Below are 25065 nucleotides of genomic sequence, written 5' to 3'. Positions count from 1 at the left end.
ATAACAGAGACAAAAAAAAAACAATATATAACTTCACACACTTCAAGTGTTAGAATACTAATGTTGTATATTAGTTTTAAACACATATAGGTGTGGGCTACTTTTGGGTGCCAATTTTTTTTTAACAGCCATGGGACTGTTGCTGACAAATGTGGACTCATTACATTCTAAGAAACATTATGAGAAAATGTACTTCAATTAACTCCTTGCCTTAGTGTGCTAGGATCCACAACAGCAGGGGTTCCTGTAGGTGGTGGGCGAATGAGCTTATCATCCATGCCTCCCGCAGCCATTGGCATCTTCCCTGCCATAGAAGCCTGAGCTCCAGAAGTAGTAGCAGCAACTCGATCCTAAAGCGAGAAATAACACCAATAACAAGTCAATTTACAAGGATGCAAATTCTAAACAAGTACTTTGACCAGTAGTTGGCCATGTTAGCAATTAATTAGTCAATCATTAAAATGATTCAAATACAGTGGCTGTTTCTAATTATTAGGGACTTTATTCGTGTCTTCCCAGAGATGTCATATTGGTTGTATATGAAACAGTCCCCACATCTTATCGAACACCAGGGAGTGACAAGTTCACTGTCCCAGTTGCTTGGAACAGCTGTTCAACCTTAATATATACAGTCACACCAATTCGGAAAAACTGTCAGTGTTTACTAACACCGCTAAAAGCTGTTATTAATCCTAACACATCACTTTAGTTTTAGTTTCAATTTCTTTTTCATAAGTTGTGTAGCAAAACATATACATTATTCAAAGATCCAGATTGGAATTGTCACAATGTTGGCAGGATGTCAAATTTGTATTTCTGATGTTATACTGCTCATTCTGTACCTGTGGATAAGGTGGTGGTGCTCTGTGGGCCTTATCTTGTTGAAACGTTCCCATCTCTCCTCCAGACCAACCAGGGGATGCGCCACCCACAGCGGCTGCAGCAGCCTCCTTTCTCTGCATTTGTTGTCTAATTAAGAATTCCCTCAGTCTCTGACGCTGAAAAACAAAATGGACTGATCAGCAAAACACTTTGGAGGTGCGTAGGATTACTATTCAGTGACTAATATTTGAATACCTGTCTGTGCTTCTCCAGCTCAGATGGGCTAAGCCCTACTAATGAAGGGTCTTGCACTGCTGAAATGTCAGACATTTCCTGAGTGCCTGGCAAAGGTGGTTGATGAGGTATATCAGGAGGGTGAACGGCTGGTAAATCTTGAGAACCAGAAGGAGGTGGCACCCGGGAGCTGAGGTTGTCTCCGCCCAATGTCAACTGAGTCTGTGGCTGTGGTTGCTGAAGCTGACATTGTACCATCTGAGGCTGCTGTTGGTTTATTTGTAAGCCTCCTGTGCTGGAGTTGCGGCTGAAAGTAGGGGGTGCTGATGGTTTACCAGAGAGAGGATCCCCTATCGAACTGTTGGTGGGATGGCCGGGAGATGGGTGGTTAGGATGAGGTGAGGTTTTGTAACTTGTCGTTCCATCAGGAGCAAGAGGAGTGCGAGGTGGTTTGTGAATAGTAGCAAAAGGGTCTCTGGATTGTGGCCTTGAAGGTGGTTGTGAACAAGGGTCTGGAGACTGGAAACGAGGAGTCGCAGGAGACTGGACAGAGTAAGCATCATTGGACAGGCCACCAGGAGTATGGGGGGACTGAGAGCTGCCCTGGGACTGTGGGCTAGAGGGCACTCTAGGACATTGTTCTTGTTGAGTTACACAGTGCCTCTGGGGTCCAAGAGAACAACCGTCGCCAGACTGTGGTCTGGGAGTTAGTGATGGGTGAGTGTGGGGATCCGAGAAAGTGTGGGAGGGAGACTGCCTGTAGCCTTCAGAATGATGACTAGGGGAAGCTCCAGGATGAAGTGCTCCTCCCTCCCCTTGGTGCATTCGTGGCGTCATAGGTGCCTTGAATAAACCATCCCCACAGTCCATCATCCCAGCAGGGGACCCGGTGGACATCTCAGGTCTTCCGACTGCAGAGCGTGGAGATGGGGCACTCATATCAGCCCTGTACTGCCCTGTGCTCACAGGTGAGGAAGCCACAGCAGAGTGTGATGGGGATGAACCGTATTCTGATCTTCCCATCCCCTGCTGGGTTCTGAAAGGGTCTCCATAGTGAGTATTGTGGGATGGAGAGAAGATGGGTGACTCCCCAAGCCCTCTCGAATGAGGACTTTCTGGAGGTCCTAGGGACTCCTGAGAGCCTTGCTGTGATTGTGGTAGATGACCTTGTTGTTGTTGCAGCTGTGATCTAAAGTAGGGGTCAACCTGTTGAGCCCGTCTGGGAGTTCCAGGAGTTCCTGGTTGCATGTCAAATGGGCCAAGACTGGCTGGCCTTCCCTGAGGAGGACCCTGTGGGCCGGAAGCAGAATAACCTGAGGAAGAGGCCTGTAAAGGACTGGCCCCAGCATGAGAAAAGGGTGTGGCTGGGTGTGAGTGACAATGAGGTGACTGAGGAGGAAGCTTGGCCAAAGGATCTGTTCGGATATCAGCAGACAATGGGGTCTTAACAGGTCCATCAGAGAAAAACACAGAAGATGATCCTGAATCAGGAGGGAATGGAAATGGGCTTTCTGCAGAACTGGGTTGGGAAGAGATTGATGTGGAGCCTGAAGGTGGAGGGATTTGGAGGTGTAAACTGGGACGTTCTCCCTTTGCACGTCCTGGCTCTGTCTTGACAGGCCTGCACACCTGACTTTCTGCCTGCTGTGAGAAGGAAAGAGGCAAGTACAGGTGAAGCATTAATAATTCGGACCAGAACACTAACAGGTACCAGCTTACTAAAAACAATAGATTACAAACTGAAGCCCATGTTTAACTCACCTTCTGTGCCTTGTTGATCCTCTGAGCTGCTCGGTTATCTTTGGCTTTTTGCTACAAAAGAAAAAAAAAAAGAAGATAAATTTGAACTTCTGTGATGTACAAAACAGTTTCCTGTAATTCTATATTTGGTAATTCTCCATACAAGTGAGAATATGACCTAACACATAGCCTTGTGTCACTTACTGAGTTTTAGTTGTGTTATTATATGAATCACTCAAAACTGAAAACATACCAAATATGGAACCTTGTCAGCAGCTGACACTTTCCTCCAGATCTTCATGATCTGCTTACAGCGACTAGCCCAGTCTGTAATAAGAGAAATAATTAGCATTTACTCTAAAACAGTGATACAATGCTCACACATTAACCTTCCTCCTAGCTAACCTGGGTAGTCCTGTTTGAGCGTGGGGAAGTTGGTATTGGCATAAAGAACAGGGGAAATGGTTGAGAGTTCTCCCAGCTCCTCATCTTTTTCCCACCGCTGGAGACTGCGCTGGTTGTAGGACAGCCCATCACCCTCTACTTCTGTAGGTGTTGGAGGTGAGGAAGGAGTTGCTGGGGTAGAGGGAGTGGCCCAGGGGCTCTCTTCCCCCCCATCCGGACTGAACAGGCCCCCTCGGTCCCTGTACAACATATGAGGGCACTTAATTTTTGTAAAAAATAAAGGGCATACATGAGTACACATCAAGAACAGCCTATTGGAATTGCTGGAACAACTACCAGCATTTGTCAGGCGCCCTCAATATTCAAACTTGGCCTCTCCTCCCCAGCTCAATGAGCAAGAGAGCAGGGGTGGACGAGGAAGCAGAAGGAGCACTTAAAAAGAAACAAAGAACAGAAAAAGAACAAAATTGTAGACTTGAAATATAAAACACTATTTTCTGATTCTTTTCCGGCAGTTTCGTTCCAGAGCACAAATAAACACATCCACACCTCCACACAGGGCTGCTAAAAGGTGCCAGATTTTGTATGAGGAGAGCCAAATGGTACATGTCTCTGTTCTGTGGGTACGTGTGGTTTAGCACCAGCCATGGTCAAACAGACACAATTATTTTACATTCACAATGAAGACAGAGACATAACCACACCGCCACTTTTACGATCTACACATGTAGTGCCCAAAGGTTACAGTCCAGAAGCGTCCAGAACAAAGTCAAGTAATTTTCTCAGACAGAATGTTTATGAGACAATACGTTGTTTTATCAAGTAAAACCATACTTATTATGCATTTAAAACATCTGTTCTTACACAGGTTGTAGCAGAACATCATAACAAATTGTTGCAAAGCATAAGGACATTTTGGTATTATTCTTACCGCATCTCAAAGAATGGTGACTGAGACAGGCCAGGAAAGGCATCCATCATTCCAGCTGGGGGCAGCGACCCTGCAAGAGACGAGAAGAGAGAAGTTTGAATCTAAGCCAAACTTAACTTGCACCTTCCTTTGTCCGGAAGCATACATTCGATAGTTTTGCGAAACTATAATGACATGACCATCTCCAGCCATCCGTTGTACACACCTGAGGGGAGAGCTCTTTGTGGCAGAGCACTACGATTGAGTTCTCCCTTACTGCCCTCCATGATGGGCTTCATACCCCCCAATGAGGAGCTCTCCGACACTCCCAGAACCTTCCTGAAGAACTGCTCAGAGTCCTGACTCTCTACCCCTTGCGGAAGACCTATCACAAAGGGAGAACAGCACGAAAGGTTGGATTACAAATTCAGATAGTAATGTTTTGTCTGCTGTCAATACCACCACCCACTAATGAAAATACCTTCACTTTTTTCTGCATCAGAATCGTGTGGATCAGTTGAAACCTGGTCCTTCAGCGACGAGGTTGGCGTAGAAATCCCTAAAAATGTAGAAATTTTAATCAACCTGGGATTTCCTCGGGGCAACAACAGACTGGCTCTGTGTCCACATCGACACTTACCTGCATCGTCTCCCTGAGCGTGGGGTGTCTCACCTCTCTCTTGCTTGAGTGGAAAATTACCTTCCACCACCCATTCCTTGGCCTCAGCTAATGAGAGAAGCGCAGATGTCAGACACTTCATACAGACTTTTTCCCACTTTCACCATCACAGAATTTTGCCATGTTAGGGTTAGAGTTCTTACTCTCTTGGGTGGTACTTTTAACTCCTGATGGTGCTGGTATTGAAGGTCGGACAAGGGATGCGCCCTGCTTCTGCCCAGGAGTTATCATCACAGCTTTCTTACTCAAGTCTATTAGTGTCTTTCCAAAGAAAGCCTCCTGCAGTGAATTAAAACGTTTAAACGTTATATGACTGGGCAGTGCAAGTTTCAAAATGGTTTAGTAGAGAAAACCACAAACCTGAAGATAAGCTGGAAACATGTCCTCCAGTTTGCTCTTTTTCCGACCCCGGCGTTTCTTGGCCTGTTCCTCACCCTCCACTGGTTTGGGATCCATTATGTTATCGGTATCAGGGTGGGGTCCTACACATATAACCATAACACACAATGTCCGAATATTAAAATTTTGTATCAACGTTGTTAATATTTAATGCAAGAATCATGAGAACTTCCAACCAAAAAAAAGTTGCATGCGATTATACGCAAGGGATTACTTTGATGAGGGAATGTAGTTTCAGCACCAATATTAAACATAAAAGAAGATAATTTAACTACTGTTGTGTCTAACCTTCTTCAATGGTCCGCTCTATTGGCTGTCCATCTAACGTTGTCTCGCCAGCCAGTTGGGCAAAGAATTCTTTCTTCATCCGTGTGTGACACTTCCTTTGTCGCACCATGAAGCCTCCAATTCCTGGTACAATTTATAAATAGGACATTTGTTAAGTATTGTGTGAACGCCAGGGCATTCATAAGTTGTTATATTACATTTTGGGTAATTTACCGGGCCTGTAAGGTTTTCGCTTTCTTTTTTTACTGTCTTCTGTCTCCTCTGCTCCACCTTTGAGACCGTCACAGTCAGCCATGCCGTCAATGCCTCCATCAGCGCCGCCTTCTCTGTCAGGACTCCCTGGTTGCTCCATCTTGGATTCACATTCCATGGGATCCCCACAGCCTGCTTATACAGAATAACATTTTAAAAAAGTGTCAAAAACACTTTAAAAGACTATTCACCAATAAATGAGGGGAAATGTGTGCCAACCTTTGCCCTCCTCCCCTTCTCCTTCAACCTCCCTCAGATCCATTCCATCAGGACCTCCTTCACAGCATAGAGTGCCGAGACGGGAACGACGCTGCCGTCTCTTGTGCAGCGGAGACATGGAGATGCTGCGCAGCAGCGACATACCAGACTCTGTCAGCCAAACACCTTCCAACCGGTAGAACTGGGGCTCTGAAAGGTGAAATGTGAAAATGTGAGCGAATTACAATTAAAAAAAAACAAACTGAATATAGTCATGTAGAATATGCTCACAACAATAAACACGAATTAATATTCCACCAACCTGGCTCTTTGATCTTTATTGAAGCCATAATAGCTGACTCTACTACTGTGCAGAAAGTCAAATTGCAGGGAGAGAGAAAGCGAAAGTACATTGTGTCATTACTGCATGAAAGAAATCTCTGCGCATACTTTAAAAACATAACTTCTGGTTTTTAAAATGGTGTCGTTCCGAGACTTACCCACGGGTTTTGGAACATATGGAGTGCAGGAGGTGCATGCAAAGCCCTCATCTGAAGCTTGTTCCACCTCATCTTCTGTGTACAGACTCTCACAGACAGCATGGACCCATCTGCACAGGCAGGCATAAATACACAGCCATGCTTAGTTTTCAAAAAATCTAAGATGTTATGGAATAATTTATGACATGAAAAATGCATAAATAATCCATCCCCTGCTCTCATGAATTCCTCAGTTTCTGTGTCTAGTTTATGCATGTGTAGTTCTAACAACCAGGACCTACCGATCGCAGTACTGACACTGCAGTAGCAGCTCCTCCTCCATGAAGTTCTCTCTGCATACAGGACAAGCGACAAGGCTCGCACAAGGGCCACAGTGTGTGTAGTTGTTCTGCCACTCACAATGGAAACCCGGAGAGTTGGAACCACACTGTACACAGCACACACACCTAGACGGAAGTAGTGAAGTAAATTTTTAGCAAATAATAATAATAATAATAACAATTAAAAAAAGAAACTATCAATGCAAATGTGAGTGGTGTGACTACTTTTCTGTTGCTACAGAAGCAAGAGGGGGAAGGACCGGCCTCTGAATAGCTAATGCAGGGCGACTTGTGTTTTACATAATATGCAAATGTTAATGTATTCATTTCCATTTGACCCAATTCAAATCTACAAGGCTGAACAAAGCATTGTGCACTTATAGTTTCTGTTTTTTTTTTACGGTTTTCTTTACCATTTGCACTTCCAACCACCCTTTGGTACAGTGTGCAAGGGTGGGTCCAAGCAATACGTGTGATAGCTGACATCACAGTCATCGCACAGCAGCAAGCGGGAAGGGTCTGAGGCCTTTCCGCACACCTCGCACACAATACACTCCAAACAACGCCAGCCCTTGCGGAGCATCGTCTTGGTGATCTGGAGAAGATATCGGGTTCAATTTATCTGGACTCAAAAAACAGCCACGAAAAAAATAAAAAGAAGAAGAAGAATCCAACGATTGTTGTTGTCGTTACCTTGCTGTTCACACAGTAAGGATGGTAACACTGCGCACACTGAGCACAAGCCAGCAACTGTCCCTCCACACCCTTTCCAAAACTACCACACACAACACACATATCCTGAAACAGAGAGAAAATGGGAGGAAAACTTTGAGCGGGCTTGTGTTGTATTTAAATGGAACAGCTGCAGCTGTAATTTAAAGAACTGTACCTGAAGCAGGACAAATTTATCAGTGTTTGAGAAAAGAACCACTGTGTTCTGCATGGTGTCGTCTTCCTCCTCCTCCTCCTCCTTACTTATTCCAGTGTCTGTGGTCATGCTTAGCTGTGAGGAATGACAGTTATACTAAAGTTATTGAATAACTTAGCAATATTCAAAGGACGGAAAAAGATGGCGGTGCATGAAAAAAAACAGCTTACCAAGAATGCATCAATGCAGGAGGCCATGGCTTTGAGGCGTGACCTCCCACCACGTCCTCTCCCTCCACCACCGCCTCGGGGTCTGCGCTTTCCAGGGAAACCACTGCTTCGCCCCTGCAAGTTAAAAGAAAAAAAAAAAGAAGAAAGAAATCAACATTTTGATCTTTAAAAAAAAGAAGGATCAAAGCAGCATCAGCATAATAACCCCATAAACACAGACCAACTTGTGGATGGTGACTTCACCTGTTTAACCCGTGAGCGGCCTGGGGAACCTCTACGTTTCGCCTTCTCTCTGTCACCTCTGAGGGGTTCGAAGGGAAGGGAATCATCGGTCTCGCTCAGCAGGTTATCCGTGTGTGAACGGCCTGCGGATTCAAGGCCAAGCTCCATGGAAAGATGACTATCAGGTTCCCCTGGAGAGCCCAGAAAGCCACTGCTGCTCTCATCTCCGTGGCTCATATTGGACATTTCATCCAGGAGCAATTCTGTCTTAACCTCTTGCAGTTCTTGCTTTATATCGGTATGTCCGTCTTCTTTCATTTGCTCATCATCATCTTCCTCATCTTCCTCCTCCTCGTCATCCTCAGAGTGAGGTAGTAACCTCCTCTCCATGTCCACGGCAGAGAGGGCTTCTTGTGTGTCTGCTGTTAAAGAAAGAGTAGGAGACTGGGGATCCTGGCATGGACTTCCTTCCTGCTTATTATCATCCATGGACAAATCATCTAATTTGTCCTCAGAGACTGTGGACACTCCTAACTTTTGACAATCATTACCAAATGGTTCTGCAATAGGCATTCCATCAGGTCCCTTCTGCAACAACTCTTGTGAGAGTTCTTGTGCCACTGGGGGAGTGGCCTCTTTCTCCTCCTCCTCCTCCTCCTCCTCCGTCTCCATATTTTCAGGGCCTTGCTGTGACACCGGTTCTACTTCAGGTTTGTCGCTAGATTGTGTCTCTGCTGTGGGGTCCTGGGAAGGGGTGGTTTGGGTCATCTGGCTGAGTGCCTCTTCTGCTCTCTCTTCATCAGCAGGTAGACAAGAGGCTCCCTGTTCCACTGTTGCACACTCTAAATTTGAGATTAAGGAATGCGTGATTATCGGTATTATCATTTATAGATCTATCATTAGTTACGGCACACATCAAACAAAGAAGGTACTGCTTTGTGTTCATTTATGTCTACAGCGAGTTCTTAGTTTACCTTTAGACTCAAGTGGAACAGCTGGTGCCTCAGAATTGAATCCTTCTGTTGCTACCTGTGGCTCTCCCTTTATTGTTTGCTCCCCAACATCTGCTGTCTGAACAACTGCAGACTCCACCCCTAAAACCAAAAGCAATTACCTCATATGGAAATCACATTCATTTTTTGAATGAATCCAATAAATTTAAAGAGATTAGCATGTCTTGTAAAATTGCTTCCATGCTGTGTCCAATTCAGACATACCCAATTCCATAGTTGTCTCTTTTTCTGTAGTATCTACAGCCTGGTCCATCTCTGATGTGCCTTTCGGTCCTGTTGTCTCTTCTGATAACTCTGTCTGCTCTTCTGTCACCATGGGAGCATCCATTTGGATTGTCTTCTCCACCTGTCCTTCAGTCTCCTCAGACCCATCTCTGGTTTGTAAATCGGCCGTGTTTGGTTGAGCAACAGGCAGCTGTTGAACCTCCCTGCAAAGCAGGCAAATGACCTTGGCTTCTGGAAGCTCCCCTGGTAAAGCACACTCACTGTGTGCCCATCTAGAAACATTAGGACATCATTAAAAAAAAATATTTGAAAAATTGGCATAGCCATACATCACAGCAACCTCGACTGCGTGTTTAACTGACCTGCGGCACATGCTGCAGCACTGTAGAGCAACAGAAGGGTTGGCAGCTTTGCTGCACACGCAGCACATTGAGCTGCGGTGGTGCTGGCATCCCTCACAAACGGTGTAGTTATCAAACCACTGGGCCGAACCTGGCAGCACCAGTCCACGGACACCACACTCCATACACACACGACACCTCTGATGTAATACAAAATAAACCAAATGAAAAAACAAGCACATAAAAAAAAAAACACTTATGTTGTGGTGACTAGGATAATTTTTCGTATAATGCTTTTAAAAGTTTCAAAAAAAACAAGAGGAACTTGTTTAAAAACATGCTGCCAAGGTACGGGTATATCGATGTGCAAATATGACTTACTCTGCATTTCCACGGATCAGAGGGAAGAGAATCCATGGCTGGCTGGAGACAGAAGGTGTGATACCCCTTGTCACAAGCATCGCATACCAACATTTTGGAGTCTTCCCCTGGTTGTCTAAGAAAGAACCAAGAAGATGGAAATATGCCTTAAAGACTATGTAACTATTGTGCAAAACATTTAGAACATAGTGACACACTAGAGTGGACTTACCTGCAGGTCTGGCACACTTTACACTCTGGGCATTGCCACCCTGCCCGCTGGATGGGCGTGGCACCAATCTCCAGACAAGCTGCATGATAGTGGAGGCCACAACCCGTACAGAACAGCAAATCAGTGAGCTCCCCTGCCGAGTCACACACTGCACACCAAGACTCCTCGCCAGCTGATAAAAAAAAAAAAGAAAAAAAAGAAACCACATGTGAGCTAGTAATAGAACTAAAAGAAATATTTATAGGTCTTCTTTGTTTGTCAAAGATGCTGTCAAAGCATGATAAATTAGTCTGTACATAGTAACAATGACTGTCAACTTTCAAGCTAGGAAGACATCTCTCATTTTATGAAAGCCCAAGTCTTATACTGTGAGCACGACCCAACAATCATGTCTGCTTCTCTTACCCAACTCCTCTGCCTTGTCTATGTGATCTGGACAAAGGAGGACCAGCTGCTTCATGGACTGGAAGGACCCACTGGCTGCTGAGCAGGGGAAGTGGTAGAACCGTGAGCAGCCCTCAGCATGGCATCGAATGGTTGCACCCAGCCTTTTGCAGTATTCGCAAAGCTGCAACAAGGAAATGGTACATTTGGTGAAGCAAGGGTATTTTATTGTCTATCACCCGATATCATGTAATCAAAGGCAATTGCCAGCGTGCTTACCCGCTGTGTCCCTGAGATAATGGCCTTATCCACATTCTCCAGCTCCTCATCCCCTGTTTGCTTTACTCCATCCGACCACACCGCACACCAGTGGTGAACCCAACACCCCCCTGATGAATATGGAGACCAGCATCAGCAAAATATCAAACCAAGCCTCAACTCTACACAAGAGCTCTACAGCAGATAAAATGTATGATTTGTTTATAACATATGCATTACTGAATAAATATAATAATATATAAATACAATACTAAAATGTTTTGAGTTCAACCTGAGTCATCGAGGAGTGCTGTCAGACAAGAGGAGTCAGAAAATCCAATGGAAGACAGGTCATCATTTCCGGGTTGTGGCAGTGGGGTAGCTGATGGCTTGAGGGTCGGCCGCTCAGAAGATGGCCCAAAGTGTCTCAGTTCCCGCTGTCCGTGCAGGCTTCTGTCCACGCAGTTACAAAGCGCACAGGCACGAACACTCTCTCTGTACAGTTCAAAACAAAACCAAAGATTAACAAAATTGTGGTGCTGCCAACAATGAACATCTTATGGAAATAAAGCAATGGGAACAATATCTGTTGAACTTACACTGGTGGGCTGGAAGAGGCCGCATTAGCACCAGACTCATCCTCAGCAGCAGGAAGGGCCTTGGACTCCTCATCAGAGCAGGCAAGCTGCTTCTCAGTGGCATTGTCATCAGCTAGAACAGAGGCGGAAAAAAAGTCAGCAAATACGGCATGAAACGAATGCCGACCTTTCTTTCACCAGGAAAATAAAAACGCCATTATGTTCCATTCTGTGGCCATCAATCACGATTCTGAATTTCTGCTTCAGAGAAAGGTTATGTTGCTGTGTCATTTATCTTCCTGCAGAGCAGTGTACAGAAAACAAAGGGCACATTACCTGTTGGTTCTGAGTCATTCTCTTCGCAGTTTGATTTCTGCTCGTCCATCCCCCGTACAGATTTTGACCTCCTTGACAGAGATCTGCAATTTAAAAACATAAATGGCAACAATTTGCAAATAATGATTATGTGCATAATCATGTAGATGTAATTATTCACTATATGCAAACAATGTGGATATTTCTAAACTAGCAAAGGGTCTTGTTGTTAGCATCAGGTCTCAAAAATATGGGGAAAAAAATAGCAATTGCACGAGATTTAAGTTTTTCCAGTCATGACCCAACATATAGTTATTAAATGATTAAAAACATAATTCCCAAAATGCGTTTCCTTTCGCACAACGTACAACACACTACCCCAACAATCTATACAAAGGCACTTTTAAGATCAAAACCTTCAACCAGCGATACAAAGTGTTAAACGGGAGTACTGTGTCCATTTCCTTGTGTTAATCTGACAAACGTTGGTACTAATGCAATCGAGCTTTTTCGCAAACTCGCGAAAATAGCGCGAACGACGCATGAGTTCAATCGGAAATCACTTTAACAATTCAAGTTATTCACCCAGCACTGCATAATCCAGATCGGCGAAGCTGCTGTTTGGAAAAAGCACGAAATGTTACAACCAAAACGGTGTTTCGCTAAATAAAACAACCACAAATCGGGATACACAAAGAAAACACAACTTCCGTGTGTTGAACTTCCTGTTGCAGCGGGGATCCTTTCGTGCAGAACCGCGTCGCTCGCTTTATAGTTCCGCTATCAGATCCACGACGTGAACAAAAATACTGTAAAACAAACAATGCAGATGGGGCTCACCATTTTAATCCACGCGGATAATTGTAGTTAGTCGCGTGATGTTTCCTCGCGTTTATGTCGATTAATGGCGGATATAGTAAAGGTTCCCGGTCGGCTACGATTAGCACGATGTATTTTATGGTACATTACAGCCTCGCCAATATTTGCGAACGTGGTCGTGGGTCCCCAGATGTTGGAAAACAAGACGACGGGGAAAATCTTTATTGAGGCGATGCTGTCCTCATCCAACCGCTTTAAAGCACAACAAACATGACGATGGCTTTGCAATGAAGATCCCGACGAGTGCGTGTGGTTTTTCGCGGAGTTACAAAACAAATAAATGTACCATTACACTTCCTTAAACACACACAAAAAAAAATCCCTTCCTGTGATCAAACGTTATCACACATTTCGTAATATATATTTTTTTTATTCTAACTGTGAGGCGGCTGGACGCAGATCCCAGTCCGAGGACGGGTGCGCCCCTCTAATGCTTCATGAATGAGCAAAATCAATCACAAATTAAGAAGAGAGGATAAACACTAGTCAATACCAAATGATATACATCTTTGTCAGAGATTATTCAAGATTGTTTCAACGTGTTTCCCAGTCAGTAGCTGATAGCGTCACGGTTGAAACTCCCAAAATAAAATTCAACACAAAAGCTCGACGCTGCATCATTAACAAATTGCACCAAAAGCTGGTAACGACAGAATTCAATTGAGCTAATGGACCAAATTAATTTCTCTACATTTCAAATGTCAACGCTACATCTCCGCAATGAACGCACTCGGTGGCAGCAGCAACACTGGGAAAACGCACTCTCTTCTCCTCGACAACAAACTAACGTCAAAACCAATTCCCACCAAAAACCAAACTCGTGTTACATGACACAGTTCAGGTTGATGTCAAACATGCATTGCCTCTAAAAAAATAAATAAAAATAAAATAAAAAAATCAAGTTAGCATTATCCAAAGCAAAAGTAATGACACGATGGCTGAGTTAACGTCTTGACGTCCTGGCTAGTTAAGTTAACGTTTTAACTGTTAACGTTACAAATCAACTTTCACGGTGAACATGGTTGTTTTTAATTTGTGATGTTGGTCAAGTGCAGCTGCGATCTGTTGCAGTGTCACCGTGAAAGCTATTGAGATGTTGTAGTTGAATAACTGCATCGCTAAGCACTATTCCTCAATGTAAACATCGACTTCAAAGGGTTGGTTCTGTCCAGCAAATAGCCATGCCCATGTCACCGGCGACAAGCTGATACGGAAAAGCTAACAACTGCCAATGGTGACGTAGCTGCAAAGTGTCCCGAAGAGACAAAACTGCGAGAAATACACACATTCTCAGCCACAGGAACGTGTACTTTTAAGATTGTCAACCGGCCGCTATGTGCATCATGTCGCGGCTAAGGGCAACGTAGAACATATTTCAATCTAAAGTTAGCACCCAGGTAAGGTAGCGACTTCTCCAGCAACTAGACGCCCCCATGTGGTCGAAGCTAACAGCTAAATGGAGCTAACAGCAGAGCTAAGAGCCGGTCTAAGGTCAGGGTTGGTGTGTCTTTAGGTATGTCTGTTGCAAGAAGTTCGAAGAGGCTACAAATAAAGGCAGCTCACCTCACAAAAACAGAATTGTCTCCTCATGCATCAGCAAAATCCAAAGAGCCACACAGCGTCCCGAAATGCTGATGGTCGCTTCATTTTATGCACCGGGCGGACTAACTACCGCTGCGGCTAGCCGGCTGGAGGGAGAGTGGGGGAAGTGCAGGTCGGCGGAAGGCAGAGGCAGGCTGAGCGATGGCGCTAGCTAGCCGTTCAACCAAAGGGATGATGCTATGATTACCGAGCTAACCAGCAGCAACCTGGGCTGTGAGTCGAGTGGTCCTACACTACCGGGGGACAAGTCTTCGGCCAGTCTCGAAAAAGCTTCCCCGGCTCCTTGCAGTGAATCCAGAAACCATGTGGCTGGATTTGTTTTTTTGCTTTTTTTTTTTGTTTTTTTTGGGGGGGTTGTTGTGTATTTAGCTTTTAAGGCTAACAGCTAGCATTAGCTAGCTAGCTGCTTCTGCTCTGTTCTGGAATCTCGCTCGCGAGGTCGTTAGAGCTGTTTCAAGTTTGCACAAAATATCGTATCCGAAAATTACAACCCCAAACTTTGCTGATACGCCAGCAACACATATACATACATATATATTTGTTAAAGTTTCACTCGACTGCCGACTTTAATCTACCTATGTTTGCAGCTCAACTTTGCATGGGTACCCTTGTATGGGTCACTAGCATCTCTCCACTTGGCTGAACTGCGTTGCGTCTGCACACGGCTGTTGGGTGTGCAGCCGCTGCTAGCTAATAACAACTACGTCGAAAAAAAAAAATTATTCATGCAAAACCAACGACCAGAAATGATGGTTCATTGCTAAATACTAGTAAATGCTTCAAAGCTTGAGGCCACTGTTTGGATGGCATTGCGCGCTGCTGAGCATTTAGCACACAACGCAGGGTTTTAATTTGGCAAGCGCGCACTACAGTAATATGGTGGATACCAGATATTAGGTCATTAGATTTTCAGATCCAGGGAAGCCATTTTTCATTAGATTGGTAAGATTGTAAGGGCAAGAGCTGCTGTGACGTGCCCCGCTGATGGATGGTTTGAGTGGGTTTAATGAGCGAATAATTGGGTTCAGTTGGGTTCACGTTCTTGATGCTATAGTCGTTTTGTAATTAATATGGCGAAATCTGCGTTGTGCGGTTCATCGTGGTTGATAAGTATCTGTTTTTGAGGACGACTGGGAGAGGGATCGGTGACTTGAATTTGCCGTGATCCGATCTGCAAGAGTTTCAGCACGTTCAAAATACGAACCAAAACAACCCAGCGCGCGTACTGTTGATTATTTGGCTATTATTTCATGTTTTATTTCGGCCGATTTGTGGTCACATTGTTTAGCCTCATGCACGAATAAATGCTATACATTTCCATCAAGCGACACGATGATGAATAATATAAACTAAAACATTCACAACCCTTTAAGCATGACGTATTGTCTTAAAATACATTCAAATGTAAGGTCGGCATCACCTGACAGACAATCATCTCTTATTGAGTGGTTCTTTTTCCCTTTAAAAAAATAGTAATAATAATTATACTCTGGTTCAAGAGCAATAATAATGTAACAAAAGTTGAAGACAGCACACATCCAGAAGGGGTGGGCTGCAGGGTTGTTGGCCTTCTTTATCTGTCGGCTGCCTTATCACTGTGAGAAAATCACTCTGGTATGGATGAACCAGGAGGGATGGGTTCAAGAAAGCTGTCCTGAGAACTCCTCAATTGTTTGTTTTGTGCGGGACCACTACTCAGTGACACACTGAAATGCCGTGGTGCATTAAAAACCTGTAAACAGCAGTTGGTTGTTGTGCAACAAAGGAAGATAGTCCTCACAGAAATGTGCCATTTCAAAGCTTCATTCATGGAAGTTTCCTGAAGTGTCACAAGTTTTGCTCTTTCATTCTACCAGTTCTTGCGTAGTTCTACTCAAATCAATACGCTGACCTCCCATGTTTCTGAATAGCCGAGTGAGGCTGATGCAGCACCTCGTAAATCTGATGTCACCGCGATGACAAGAATTGTAGATAACAATCTGTCCCACTGTGGGAAGGTCACAGGTTTAATCCACATCAGCTACTGTATATCTCCTGTCACGTCTTAGAGCATAACACTCGACTGTTTAAGTAGCTTACTTAAGCTATAACGCAACACTCACAAGCAGAGCGGAGCATCTGTTAATGTAGTAGTGATTTCACAGGCTCTTATCGCGTGTAAATGATGTGTGTAGAATAAAAATATGTGTGCGATTTTCTTTAGGCACCCGCTGCAGGGCCGTGATCTACAGTTGACCCTGCATGTGTTGAGGCATTTAAAATATGCAGCTCAAGGCGTAAACCACAGAAAAATGTCACAAATATTGTTTTGAACCAAGCTAAGAGTTGTCTTCAGAAAGTGACCTGAAATTTGAAATGTTATGGATTTAATTATGGTCAGTGTTGTCACTAATATGCACGCAAAGAACCTGATTTAAAACCTTCATCAAGATAAAAAAAAAAATATATATATATATTAAAAAGCCCGCTGCAGTTTGTAATAAAATCTACTAGAGGTATATGATTCATAAGCATTGTCTGCTAAAATAGTTAATACATCTTCACATATTAACTGTTGTGTGGCATGTTAGGAAAGGTTAATTGTACTGTGAGACATATTTTCACAGTCAATACCGATTCATTTCAACCCTTCAGAGAGTTGTACCAGATATCGTCAAAAAAATGTTCTGTCTTTATTAGGTTTTCAAATGTTTCACTGAACGGCCGAATGTGCCTTGTGCCCTCGTTACTGGTCCCCCTGACTGGATTAGTTAACTCCCCATTCAGCTTTAGTAAAATTGGATTAGATTTTGGGGAGGGGGGGCTGAGTCTGGATGGAAGACGGAGCCCGATTGGCCGATGGATGTAAATAGAGGGTGGTATTAGGACAGGAGGCTTCTCCTATTGGACGGACCAGTGAAGCCGGTGCTTTCCCATCTGCCTCCTGTATCTCAAGGATAATCCCCTGGAATACCTTCACAGATGTTTACAACAGAACATAAACTGGTGGACGAGAACATGTTTGGAGTCCTAAATGTGCAGATTTTACAGTCATGTACCTGTAAAAGGCACTGGGAAAGTATATATATTTAAATCTCTTAATTAAAGCTGCGTAGCTTTCGAGTTAATAGTTCAGAAAAGTGTAAATATAACACATAATATTTATAGTCACAGCTACAAAAATGCACCCTCTGACCAAACGACAAATGGATATTGTACAAAAATGGCCACCAATACATTACTATTACCGCAGATGGTAAATTAAATCTAGAATGTTGGAAAATTACATAGTATAAAATGTACAGGTATAGGATCGTTTCCTCCACAAGGGGGTGTATAACTTCACACTATTTGTGTGCCTTAAAATTTATTGTGGACCTTTGAAAAGCTTTTACTTGAACCATCCTTAAAATAGATGTTTAATGGCAACACATTGCGTGCCTTTAGAGAACGTCAAAATATACTTTATAATTAAGTTTGGTGCATTAGCGGGATTTAACAAAACAGAAAATGGTGTAAACAGTGTACAACACTATTTGTGACTGATGCTGTGAAAACCAGCAAACACATTTAAGATTTCCCAGAGCGTATAAGTGAAGTATACGTTCGCAGCTATACCTTAGCCCTTGAAGTGATAAAAGTCAACGCGGTGGCACAGTCTGAGGAATATTAAGTGCGTCTGGGCTTTTCATTAACCCGTCAGCCTGTTGGACTAGATTTCCACAGAGCTCTGCAACACATTCATAAAACACAACTGTGAGACCTGGAAACATTTTTTTGTTTTTTTCTTCTGCACATGTCATTTTTTCACACAAGGCGACTCATTATCGCTGAGCGGGCAAGAGATAAATCAGCTCAAAAAGCAAAACGTGCTCACGAGGAGAGGAAGAAGGAACCGAGTTTAGCTTTTCATACAATTACATTTTAATTTTCTTTATGACATGGCAACAAGTGAGGGCATACAATACAGGCAGTGGAATTATTATGATAAAATGAAACATTTATATATTATGATTCATAAAGTACAAAAATAAAGATTTTATTGCTCCGGGAATTCATTCATATCCCATTAGAATAATAGATACATTTTTACACATATATCTGAAATAATTAAAGCAATAACAGATGTACAAATAGACTATGATACAGTCATTTTAATATTACCATTTTTACATGAACCACTTCTAACGTACTGTCTCATTATGTTCAGTTTCTTATATTTCTTATAAGTATCACCACAGTGTTAGCATGTTTTTTATTAGAACAGATTATAAGGCAAACAATAGTGAGAAGAGCAAGCAAACCTTTCCAGTGTTTTAATTTATTTAAGTAAAGAACAGGTTAATGTTTCAAAGTGGCAGGTTGACTTTAAGGTTTTACGAACGTAAAGAGCTGAAAAAGACGCATCCAAACTTGTACAGTAGTCTGGCATACCAGTGAACCTCTGATGTCCGTCTCTGCAAGGAGTGCTTCTCTTCCACTTCTATCCTCAGAGGCTCACTCAGATTGTCATGTTTGTGCAGAATGCCCGTGTTTGCGTGCGCGCCCGCTTCGTCCATCGTGGCCAAAGTGCTAAAATGTACTGGAGCCTCGTTGCAAGCTTGTGTCTCCCCCCAGAGCAGCTGGTTGAATGAGTGGAGGAGTCGCACAGGTCCGAAAGCCCAGTGTGCAAGTTGGTGGTCCTCCACCAGTGCATAGCTGGATGCCAGCACCCCGTCGACAAACAAAGTCCCAGCTTCTGTCAGGGGCGCGTAGACTCCAACGCTCTCCACTACTGAAACGGAGATGATTTGGGATGGACGCGTTTGACCCCTCGCTGTGTGGACGAGGACGCAGTCTCCCGTTTTGGCTCCGCTAGCGAACCGAGCCTGGTACTCGCCGCTGTCGTGTCCGCACTGAGGGGCCAAAAAGACCAGGTGATGAGGAGTGAGGACCAATCTCTGGCCGCCTTCGGTCTCCAGAGACAGAAAAGTGGACCAGCTGTCCTGATCCCGGTGCAGAAACAGGAGGACTTGGCTATACACGACTTGGCCCGTCCCAGACAGGGCCATGACTCTGTCCCCAGGGGCCAGTGATGACAGACTCTTCTGCCTCCCTCCAGCAACAGTCACCCGGGCCCAGCCGGGGAAACAACCACCTTTTTCCACAGCAACAGAATGATCTGCAGGAAAAATCAACAGAAACAGGACTGAAGTACTTACAGTGAGGTGATGTCATTTGTCAGCACGATCTTGTATGAAACTTCCCTCCTTACACTTACCAGCTTTTACTGAGCAGTGGATGTGATATTTGGACTCGTAGTGGACCCAGTCAAAACCTGCCTCCACAGCCAGCTGGGCCAGGAGACCATACTTCTCGGTCTCCCTGTCATCGGTGGTTATATCGACGGCTCGGCCCTCGTAGTGCAGAGAGCCAGGAGGGTGGTGACCGTCCTCGTCCCAGGCCTCTGTCACACGCAGGTGGACCCCTGGCCACTGGTTCATCACTGCTATGGCTAACCTGTTCAAACAGTCCTTACATCGCTAGGGAGAGAATAAGAGAGAGGGGACGGGGTTGAGTTTGGTGCAGGGCTGACTCATAAATTGGATGATATGTTGGACAATGCTGGCTTTTCACTGACATGTCAGTATCAGTACAGATCAGTACAACACCTGCTTCAGGTTTTCCGTTGTTGCCGACATGGTTGGATGGATGAAATCTAAGGGATCTTTGTCAAAAATAAACTCTTGGCCAAAGATCTTATGTAAAAGTTTTATAAAACGTGCGCTACTATTCGTATCAGCTTTAAAAGCAGATTTCATTTTGGATCTGGCTCAGACGGTTAACTACCAAACCCTTTTTCTTATTATCAGCATGTTAAGTGAAGAACAAAACGTTCACATGGTCAATAAGCAATGGCAAATTCACGGTATACCTAGAAAATGTTGGCATTTAGCCCTTAGTTCTTGTTTTATTATTATTTTTTTATTTATTTGTTGGCAATGATCTGTGAGATCAATGTGTGAAGCTACACATATATGTTTAAGTGATTTCTGTTTGCTTTTTAACATTTTAATTCCTGTAAGAGGGACGCGTTTTGGGGGTTTGTTTTTAAGAGGTAAATGGAGTTTCATGTTTTATCTGAGAGACAGAGACAGAGAACATTTTTTAAATGAGAGTTGTTTAAAACAATCACTCCATTTCCAGTTACGTAGCCCGCAGTGGTTGCCAAGTACAGTGTCTGCAACAAACTCAGGTGCTCGTGTCAGACACTTGTAATCATTTATTAACAGCACCAATGACACGGCCAAAGAATACAAGAGGTATGTACAGTACGTGAGCCTGCGCCTAAGTACACAAACCGATGTCAGCGCCACCCAGCAGAAGATCATCTAAATATTCCGGCACCGTCTCTGGCGCCCAGGTTATGATTGTTTGTCCGCTGGCATCATCGCACAATTCCTCCTCTACTCTACTAAAGGCCATCTCAACCTTGCTCAAACAATCAGAGAACAAGAACAAACCTACTGTAGCCAGTTTGGTACATTCCTTGGCCTTTTCAACAGGGTGACAGAATAATCAAGGCCATTCTCTGCCTTTCCAGATTGTTCCAGGCTTGAGTTTCTCGGTTTCACCCCTGAGACATTTGATCAAATATGTGCACAGTGACTCTTAACACCCCCGTAGGCCATAATGTTACAGACTGTGTCAGCATTGTCACAAAATAGCCGGCTGGAAACTGATGACGGCAGCATCCGAGGTGATACACTCATTATCATCTCCTGAGTTTCGCTTGTGACCTGTGACTGTGGCCGGTCCCGTGCCCTGCAATTAACTGAATAAAGCTCATCGCGCAGATGAATGAAACGAAGGCAGCGCGGCTGTGAGAGGGTGATGGGGCGGGATGGGAGTGTGAGCCGGGGCTGGGTGAGAAGAAAGCGGGGTAGCGGGGCGCCGAGATTGGGACTAAAGAGAGAGGGCAGAGGGGAAGAATGTATGGGCACGGACATGGGAATGTGACAGCGAGAGTGAGAAAGTGAGAGGGATAGAAAACAAACTGGGTGCATTTCTCTCGCAATGCCATTGAAGAGAGGCGTTTCATTGTCACAACTACAATAGTCGCTTTTCCAACGGTGCCATTACTTCAGCAGGCGGGAATTTTGTATAGGCGACCCCTCCGAGTCTCCAAGTGACGCACAAAGAGCGTCTTTCACGTCCGGGCAAAAAAAAAGAAAAAAAAAGAGAGAGAGAGAGACACATGCGCACACACACACACACTCAAACTGGGCATCAGAAGGGCACACATATGCGACCACAAATTTCCATCACATACAAACACTCGGCGAGGGAAAGGAACACAGATTCATATCCTAAACAATCACGGCAGGCCGCGGCATTCAAAACAAGATGCGTTCTGTTGTGGCGTGCAGAATGTTTTTGGTCCGGTGCTGTTCACCTAGCTGCCCGGATCTCTTCTCATAAAATTTGGCTACCTGTGTGTGTGTGTGTGTGTGTGTGTGTGTGTGTGTGTGTGTGTGTGTTCCCTGTAAACAATCAGGAATTCAAGTTTAAGTGCCACGTCTGGAGATTTGCTCCGGTTGGCACACAGAGAACCTGTGATAGAAATGGTTTTATTTCCAATAACAAAGGCCTAGGTTAAAGATTAAAAGGAAGTGTTCCTGCAGAGGGAACTCAAACTCTTAAGGAGCAGTGTTGAATTACATCCTGATCTTCTTATCTTTAAAAAAAAAAAAAAAAAGGGAGGGAATGTTTGGTTAAAACTTACACAGACTGTGTTGAACATTTGTTTGTCTGCTGAGTGCCTGGCAAGGGCAGGTAATGTAGAGTACAGCAAACAGTGAATGAGATTACATGATTTCACTTGAAGGCGCTGCTCTGCACGAGCAAAACTGCCAATTCATGCAAATGCCATGTGTGTTTGGCTCATCTCATCTGGCTCTCAGATTGTCCAAAAGAGGATTAATAGACACCGCTTGGAGCATCCCTCATCACTCCGCGGCTAATTGTGGGAATCACAGCAGTTCAAGGGGTTAGTCAGTTAGTGATTCATTCAAGCAAATCCCTAAAAACTAAGATAACCACATCAGACCAGTCTCACCTTAGTCATGAAGCGGTCTGCGTTGGTGTTCTCCTCATCCTTGAAGACAATGTCAGGGTTGTAGTTGCACACGAGTTCATTGAAGCGCTCAGAGTTGCGCGTGATCTTGCCCTCCGCTCTCCCGCTGGCCCCGAGGTTGTTTTCTGAGAAGTTGGGGAAAAACTGCTTGTAGTGCATCGCCGTGAGCTTCCTGGGCCTGGGGCGGATGCCGTACCCGGGGCCCGGCCCGCATCCCTGCACCAGCCATATGCAGGTCCACACAGCAAGCAGGCCGTACTGTGCCAGGCGGGCCCACCTGGACTGCTTCATTGGGGAGGGTTTGGGCTCCCGGGGGTCAGCGGCTCACAGCGCCCACAGTGATATCCCAGGTCCAGGTGTGTGACAGCACGCGAATGAGGGTCAAATCCTGGTCCATTCCAGATCATGGATTATTAGCGCGCATATGTTGATCAAAAAAACATCAAGACTTGAGTCATGTAGGTTACCTTTTGCTACTTTATTCCGTCTTAATTAGAAGATAAAAAGCTTAAATGTTCAAACACAGACGCTGTGATTCATTGCTTTGATAACTACATTGACTAAAATCAGCCCAGAGACTGATCTTGATTGGCTGTTGCTTCTGAAGTTTGGCGTCAGTAATGAAAAAAGTTAAAGTAAAAAAAAAAAAAAAAAAAAAGTTAAAAAAAAAAAATTTAGAGGTTTCTGACATAAGGTGTCACTGTGCATCAGTCGGATCTAAGTCTCTTGTGCGTGTCAAGTCCTCTTCGTGCGTCCTCCAGAGGTACCTGCCTCGACGCAGGTGTTTTTCTGCGTTTCTCTCACTTACCGCTTCTCTCTCCGCGCACCACTCTTCCCCCTCTGGCGAGACACACAATCAGGACGCACACCTAAAGCCCGAGCTCTTCCTGACTCTCTTCAGTCGCTATGCGGACGCTCCAGTTTTGCCCTCAGCCGACTGTTTTCCATCCAAAAGTGCCTCTGTGGGGATTTTGTCTTTTTCCTCCTCTCCTTCGTCCACCGTCTTCTGACGCGTTTCAGCGCTCCTGGCCACCTTGCGCCAGCCATTGGGTCTTATTAGCGTCCGGACAAGATTGCCCTCCCTTCCTCTGCGCGCTCCCACCGCGACAGCACACGCCTCCAATTTATGCACACAAAGAACATATGATGTTTGGCTTATGTTAACACAATGACCCCCCCGACCTCTTCCACCTGATCTTAAAGGCAACTTTTTTTTCTTTTTTTTTTTGTGGCAAAGATTAGAAAAAAAAAATAGAACAATAAAATAGATTTTTTTTGGCGGGGGCAAACCATACATTATACATCATCTGCACAGTTCACAGAGCACATAAGATAGTGTCAAACTCTCATATGCGGAGAAGTGATTTACCTTGAACCGACATGCTCATCAGAGACCCACTCAGTGTTATAAATAGAGAGTTGAAGGTGAGGACCTGAGAGGGAGCACATGTGTCCAGCCTTGACACCCTGACTATGACTTACAGCGCTGTCTTCCTGTGTTTGGGGAGCCAGCCTGACCCCCCCTGAACCCCGCTTCACCCGAGACCTCTCCTCTGGAAACATATTATTATTTTTATCTCAGAACAATAGCTGGAGGGGGGGCGGGAGGGGGATCATAAAATGTGTCAGATAATGCCAAATAGCGAGCAAGGGGGGGAAAAAAGAGAAGGCAATCATCGTATCTCGAGGGTGTGACATCTGCAATCATGTTCGGAAGTTTGAATTAATGGAGGGGGTTGAAGGTCGGAGTGTGTCACCGTCCTAAATTCTGGCTTTCCTGGAAGGCAACGAGGACTGGAGGTGCACCGAGGCCACCTTCTTCACAGAAATGCTTAGCCCACATCACGCTCCCTTGATGTCTGGCGAGCACAGAGAGGAATCTGTTTTCTCCAGCGCAGTGATGGAGCGCGGGTCACTCAGCACCGCGCTGACCATGGAAAGGCATCCTTGTTAGGGAAGTTTCTAGATGATCCCAGGATGTTGTAGGGAGGGGTGGCAAGGCGAAGCTGCATCTTCCTGTCCTTACAATAAACATGGAGGAAGGCCCCCCGAGTCTGGCAATGCAGATGAGAGATATCGGCCTTCATAACAAATGCAGGGAATGACTCAATCAAAAAAAAAAGTAACAAACACTTTCATATCTGCAGTTACCGACACCGATGTTTCTTTTCACAAAGACAGAGAGGGGGGGAAAAGAAGGAGATTTCCATCTGACATGAAAGGGAAAGGAAGGAAGCAAACATCTGTGGGTTGGAGTTAGAAATAAAGTCATTATTATTAGTTTTTATTTTGCCCTCCCCCCATCCTCCTGCCTCCCCCACCCCACCCTGCCTCCTCCTGACTCTCAGCATTTTTACTCCCCCATTTCAGGATGGGAGTACATGGCTGGGTGAATGGTTTGGTTTCCTGCAAAGCCATAGCACAGAAAACGAGATCTTTCCTGCTTGGGTTAGCCTACCCTGCTTTGTTCTTTCCAAACGGGCGCCTCCATTTTTGCACCTGAGCTGCTGGACAAATGTCTCCTTGGTGAGAGGGGTAGTTCCAGGAACTCTAATAACGGGCAAGGAAATAGTGCAATTCTTCTAGGATCAAGAGTTGTTGGGTTTATCTTTTTCTTTTTTTTTTTTTAATGCTGCTTTGACAGTTCAAGTGTTTGTCTTGTCCCGTAGAGCTGAATAGACACTCTGCAGGATCCGCTTCCTCAGATGGAGGCCGT

General features: G+C 44.6%; 2 protein-coding genes across 5 annotated transcripts in view; both read right to left on the bottom strand.

Annotated features, from left to right (window-relative positions):
- Positions 1-14928, bottom strand: part of kmt2d (lysine (K)-specific methyltransferase 2D) — a 29343-nt gene extending 14415 nt beyond the window's left edge. The window contains exons 1-34 of one of the 3 annotated variants that reach the window (XM_047605100.1): positions 14216-14928; positions 11795-11877; positions 11480-11591; positions 11173-11375; positions 10902-11011; positions 10644-10806; positions 10239-10410; positions 10028-10142; positions 9668-9846; positions 9285-9577; positions 9042-9161; positions 8089-8909; positions 7846-7959; positions 7637-7750; positions 7441-7545; positions 7161-7342; positions 6709-6873; positions 6428-6537; positions 6250-6294; positions 5949-6137; positions 5691-5864; positions 5478-5600; positions 5151-5272; positions 4934-5069; positions 4752-4838; positions 4593-4670; positions 4338-4496; positions 4133-4202; positions 3202-3440; positions 3050-3123; positions 2818-2868; positions 1078-2700; positions 843-998; positions 211-350 (exon numbers count right to left, since the gene is read on the bottom strand). In XM_047605100.1, the coding sequence (XP_047461056.1) occupies positions 211-350; positions 843-998; positions 1078-2700; positions 2818-2868; positions 3050-3123; positions 3202-3440; positions 4133-4202; positions 4338-4496; positions 4593-4670; positions 4752-4838; positions 4934-5069; positions 5151-5272; positions 5478-5600; positions 5691-5864; positions 5949-6137; positions 6250-6294; positions 6428-6537; positions 6709-6873; positions 7161-7342; positions 7441-7545; positions 7637-7750; positions 7846-7959; positions 8089-8909; positions 9042-9161; positions 9285-9577; positions 9668-9846; positions 10028-10142; positions 10239-10410; positions 10644-10806; positions 10902-11011; positions 11173-11375; positions 11480-11591; positions 11795-11843 (6593 nt within the window). In that variant the 5' untranslated portion in view covers positions 11844-11877; positions 14216-14928. The remainder of the gene's footprint in view (positions 1-210; positions 351-842; positions 999-1077; positions 2701-2817; positions 2869-3049; positions 3124-3201; positions 3441-4132; positions 4203-4337; positions 4497-4592; positions 4671-4751; positions 4839-4933; positions 5070-5150; positions 5273-5477; positions 5601-5690; positions 5865-5948; positions 6138-6249; positions 6295-6427; positions 6538-6708; positions 6874-7160; positions 7343-7440; positions 7546-7636; positions 7751-7845; positions 7960-8088; positions 8910-9041; positions 9162-9284; positions 9578-9667; positions 9847-10027; positions 10143-10238; positions 10411-10643; positions 10807-10901; positions 11012-11172; positions 11376-11479; positions 11592-11794; positions 11878-14215) is intronic. The other 2 variants (XM_047605107.1, XM_047605117.1) reach the window with 2 other exon arrangements.
- Positions 14929-18133: 3205 nt separating this feature from the next.
- dhh (desert hedgehog signaling molecule) lies at positions 18134-23772 on the bottom strand. Of its 2 annotated transcripts, XM_047605668.1 has the most exons (4): positions 23158-23772; positions 22332-22737; positions 19494-19755; positions 18134-19394 (listed from the first exon to the last, which is right to left on the bottom strand). In XM_047605668.1, the coding sequence occupies exons 2-4, from the start codon at positions 22638-22640 to the stop codon at positions 18610-18612; spliced, it is 1356 nt and encodes a 451-aa protein (XP_047461624.1). In that variant the 5' UTR covers positions 22641-22737; positions 23158-23772; the 3' UTR covers positions 18134-18609. The 2 variants fall into 2 exon arrangements, with proteins under 2 accessions (XP_047461624.1, XP_047461623.1); XM_047605667.1 differs by having other exon boundaries at positions 22332-23772.
- Positions 23773-25065: the final 1293 nt, after the last annotated feature.

This window comes from Mugil cephalus, chromosome 1 (assembly GCF_022458985.1).
Source record: "Mugil cephalus isolate CIBA_MC_2020 chromosome 1, CIBA_Mcephalus_1.1, whole genome shotgun sequence".
In the NCBI taxonomy this organism is placed as follows: domain Eukaryota; kingdom Metazoa; phylum Chordata; class Actinopteri; order Mugiliformes; family Mugilidae; genus Mugil; species Mugil cephalus.
Note: the sequence above shows the minus strand (reverse complement) of the source record. Positions and strands in the feature narration are given on the sequence as shown.

Coding starts and splice junctions, on each gene's coding strand:
- dhh (XM_047605667.1), bottom strand. CDS start 22,640: ATGAAGCAGTCCAGGTGGGCCCGCCTGGCACAGTACGGCCTGCTTGCT. Junction 19,756..22,331: donor CAGACCGCTTCATGACTAAG/GTGAGACTGGTC, acceptor TTCTCTCCCTAG/CGATGTAAGGACTGTTTGAA. Junction 19,395..19,493: donor CCACTGCTCAGTAAAAGCTG/GTAAGTGTAAGG, acceptor TTTTTCCTGCAG/ATCATTCTGTTGCTGTGGAA.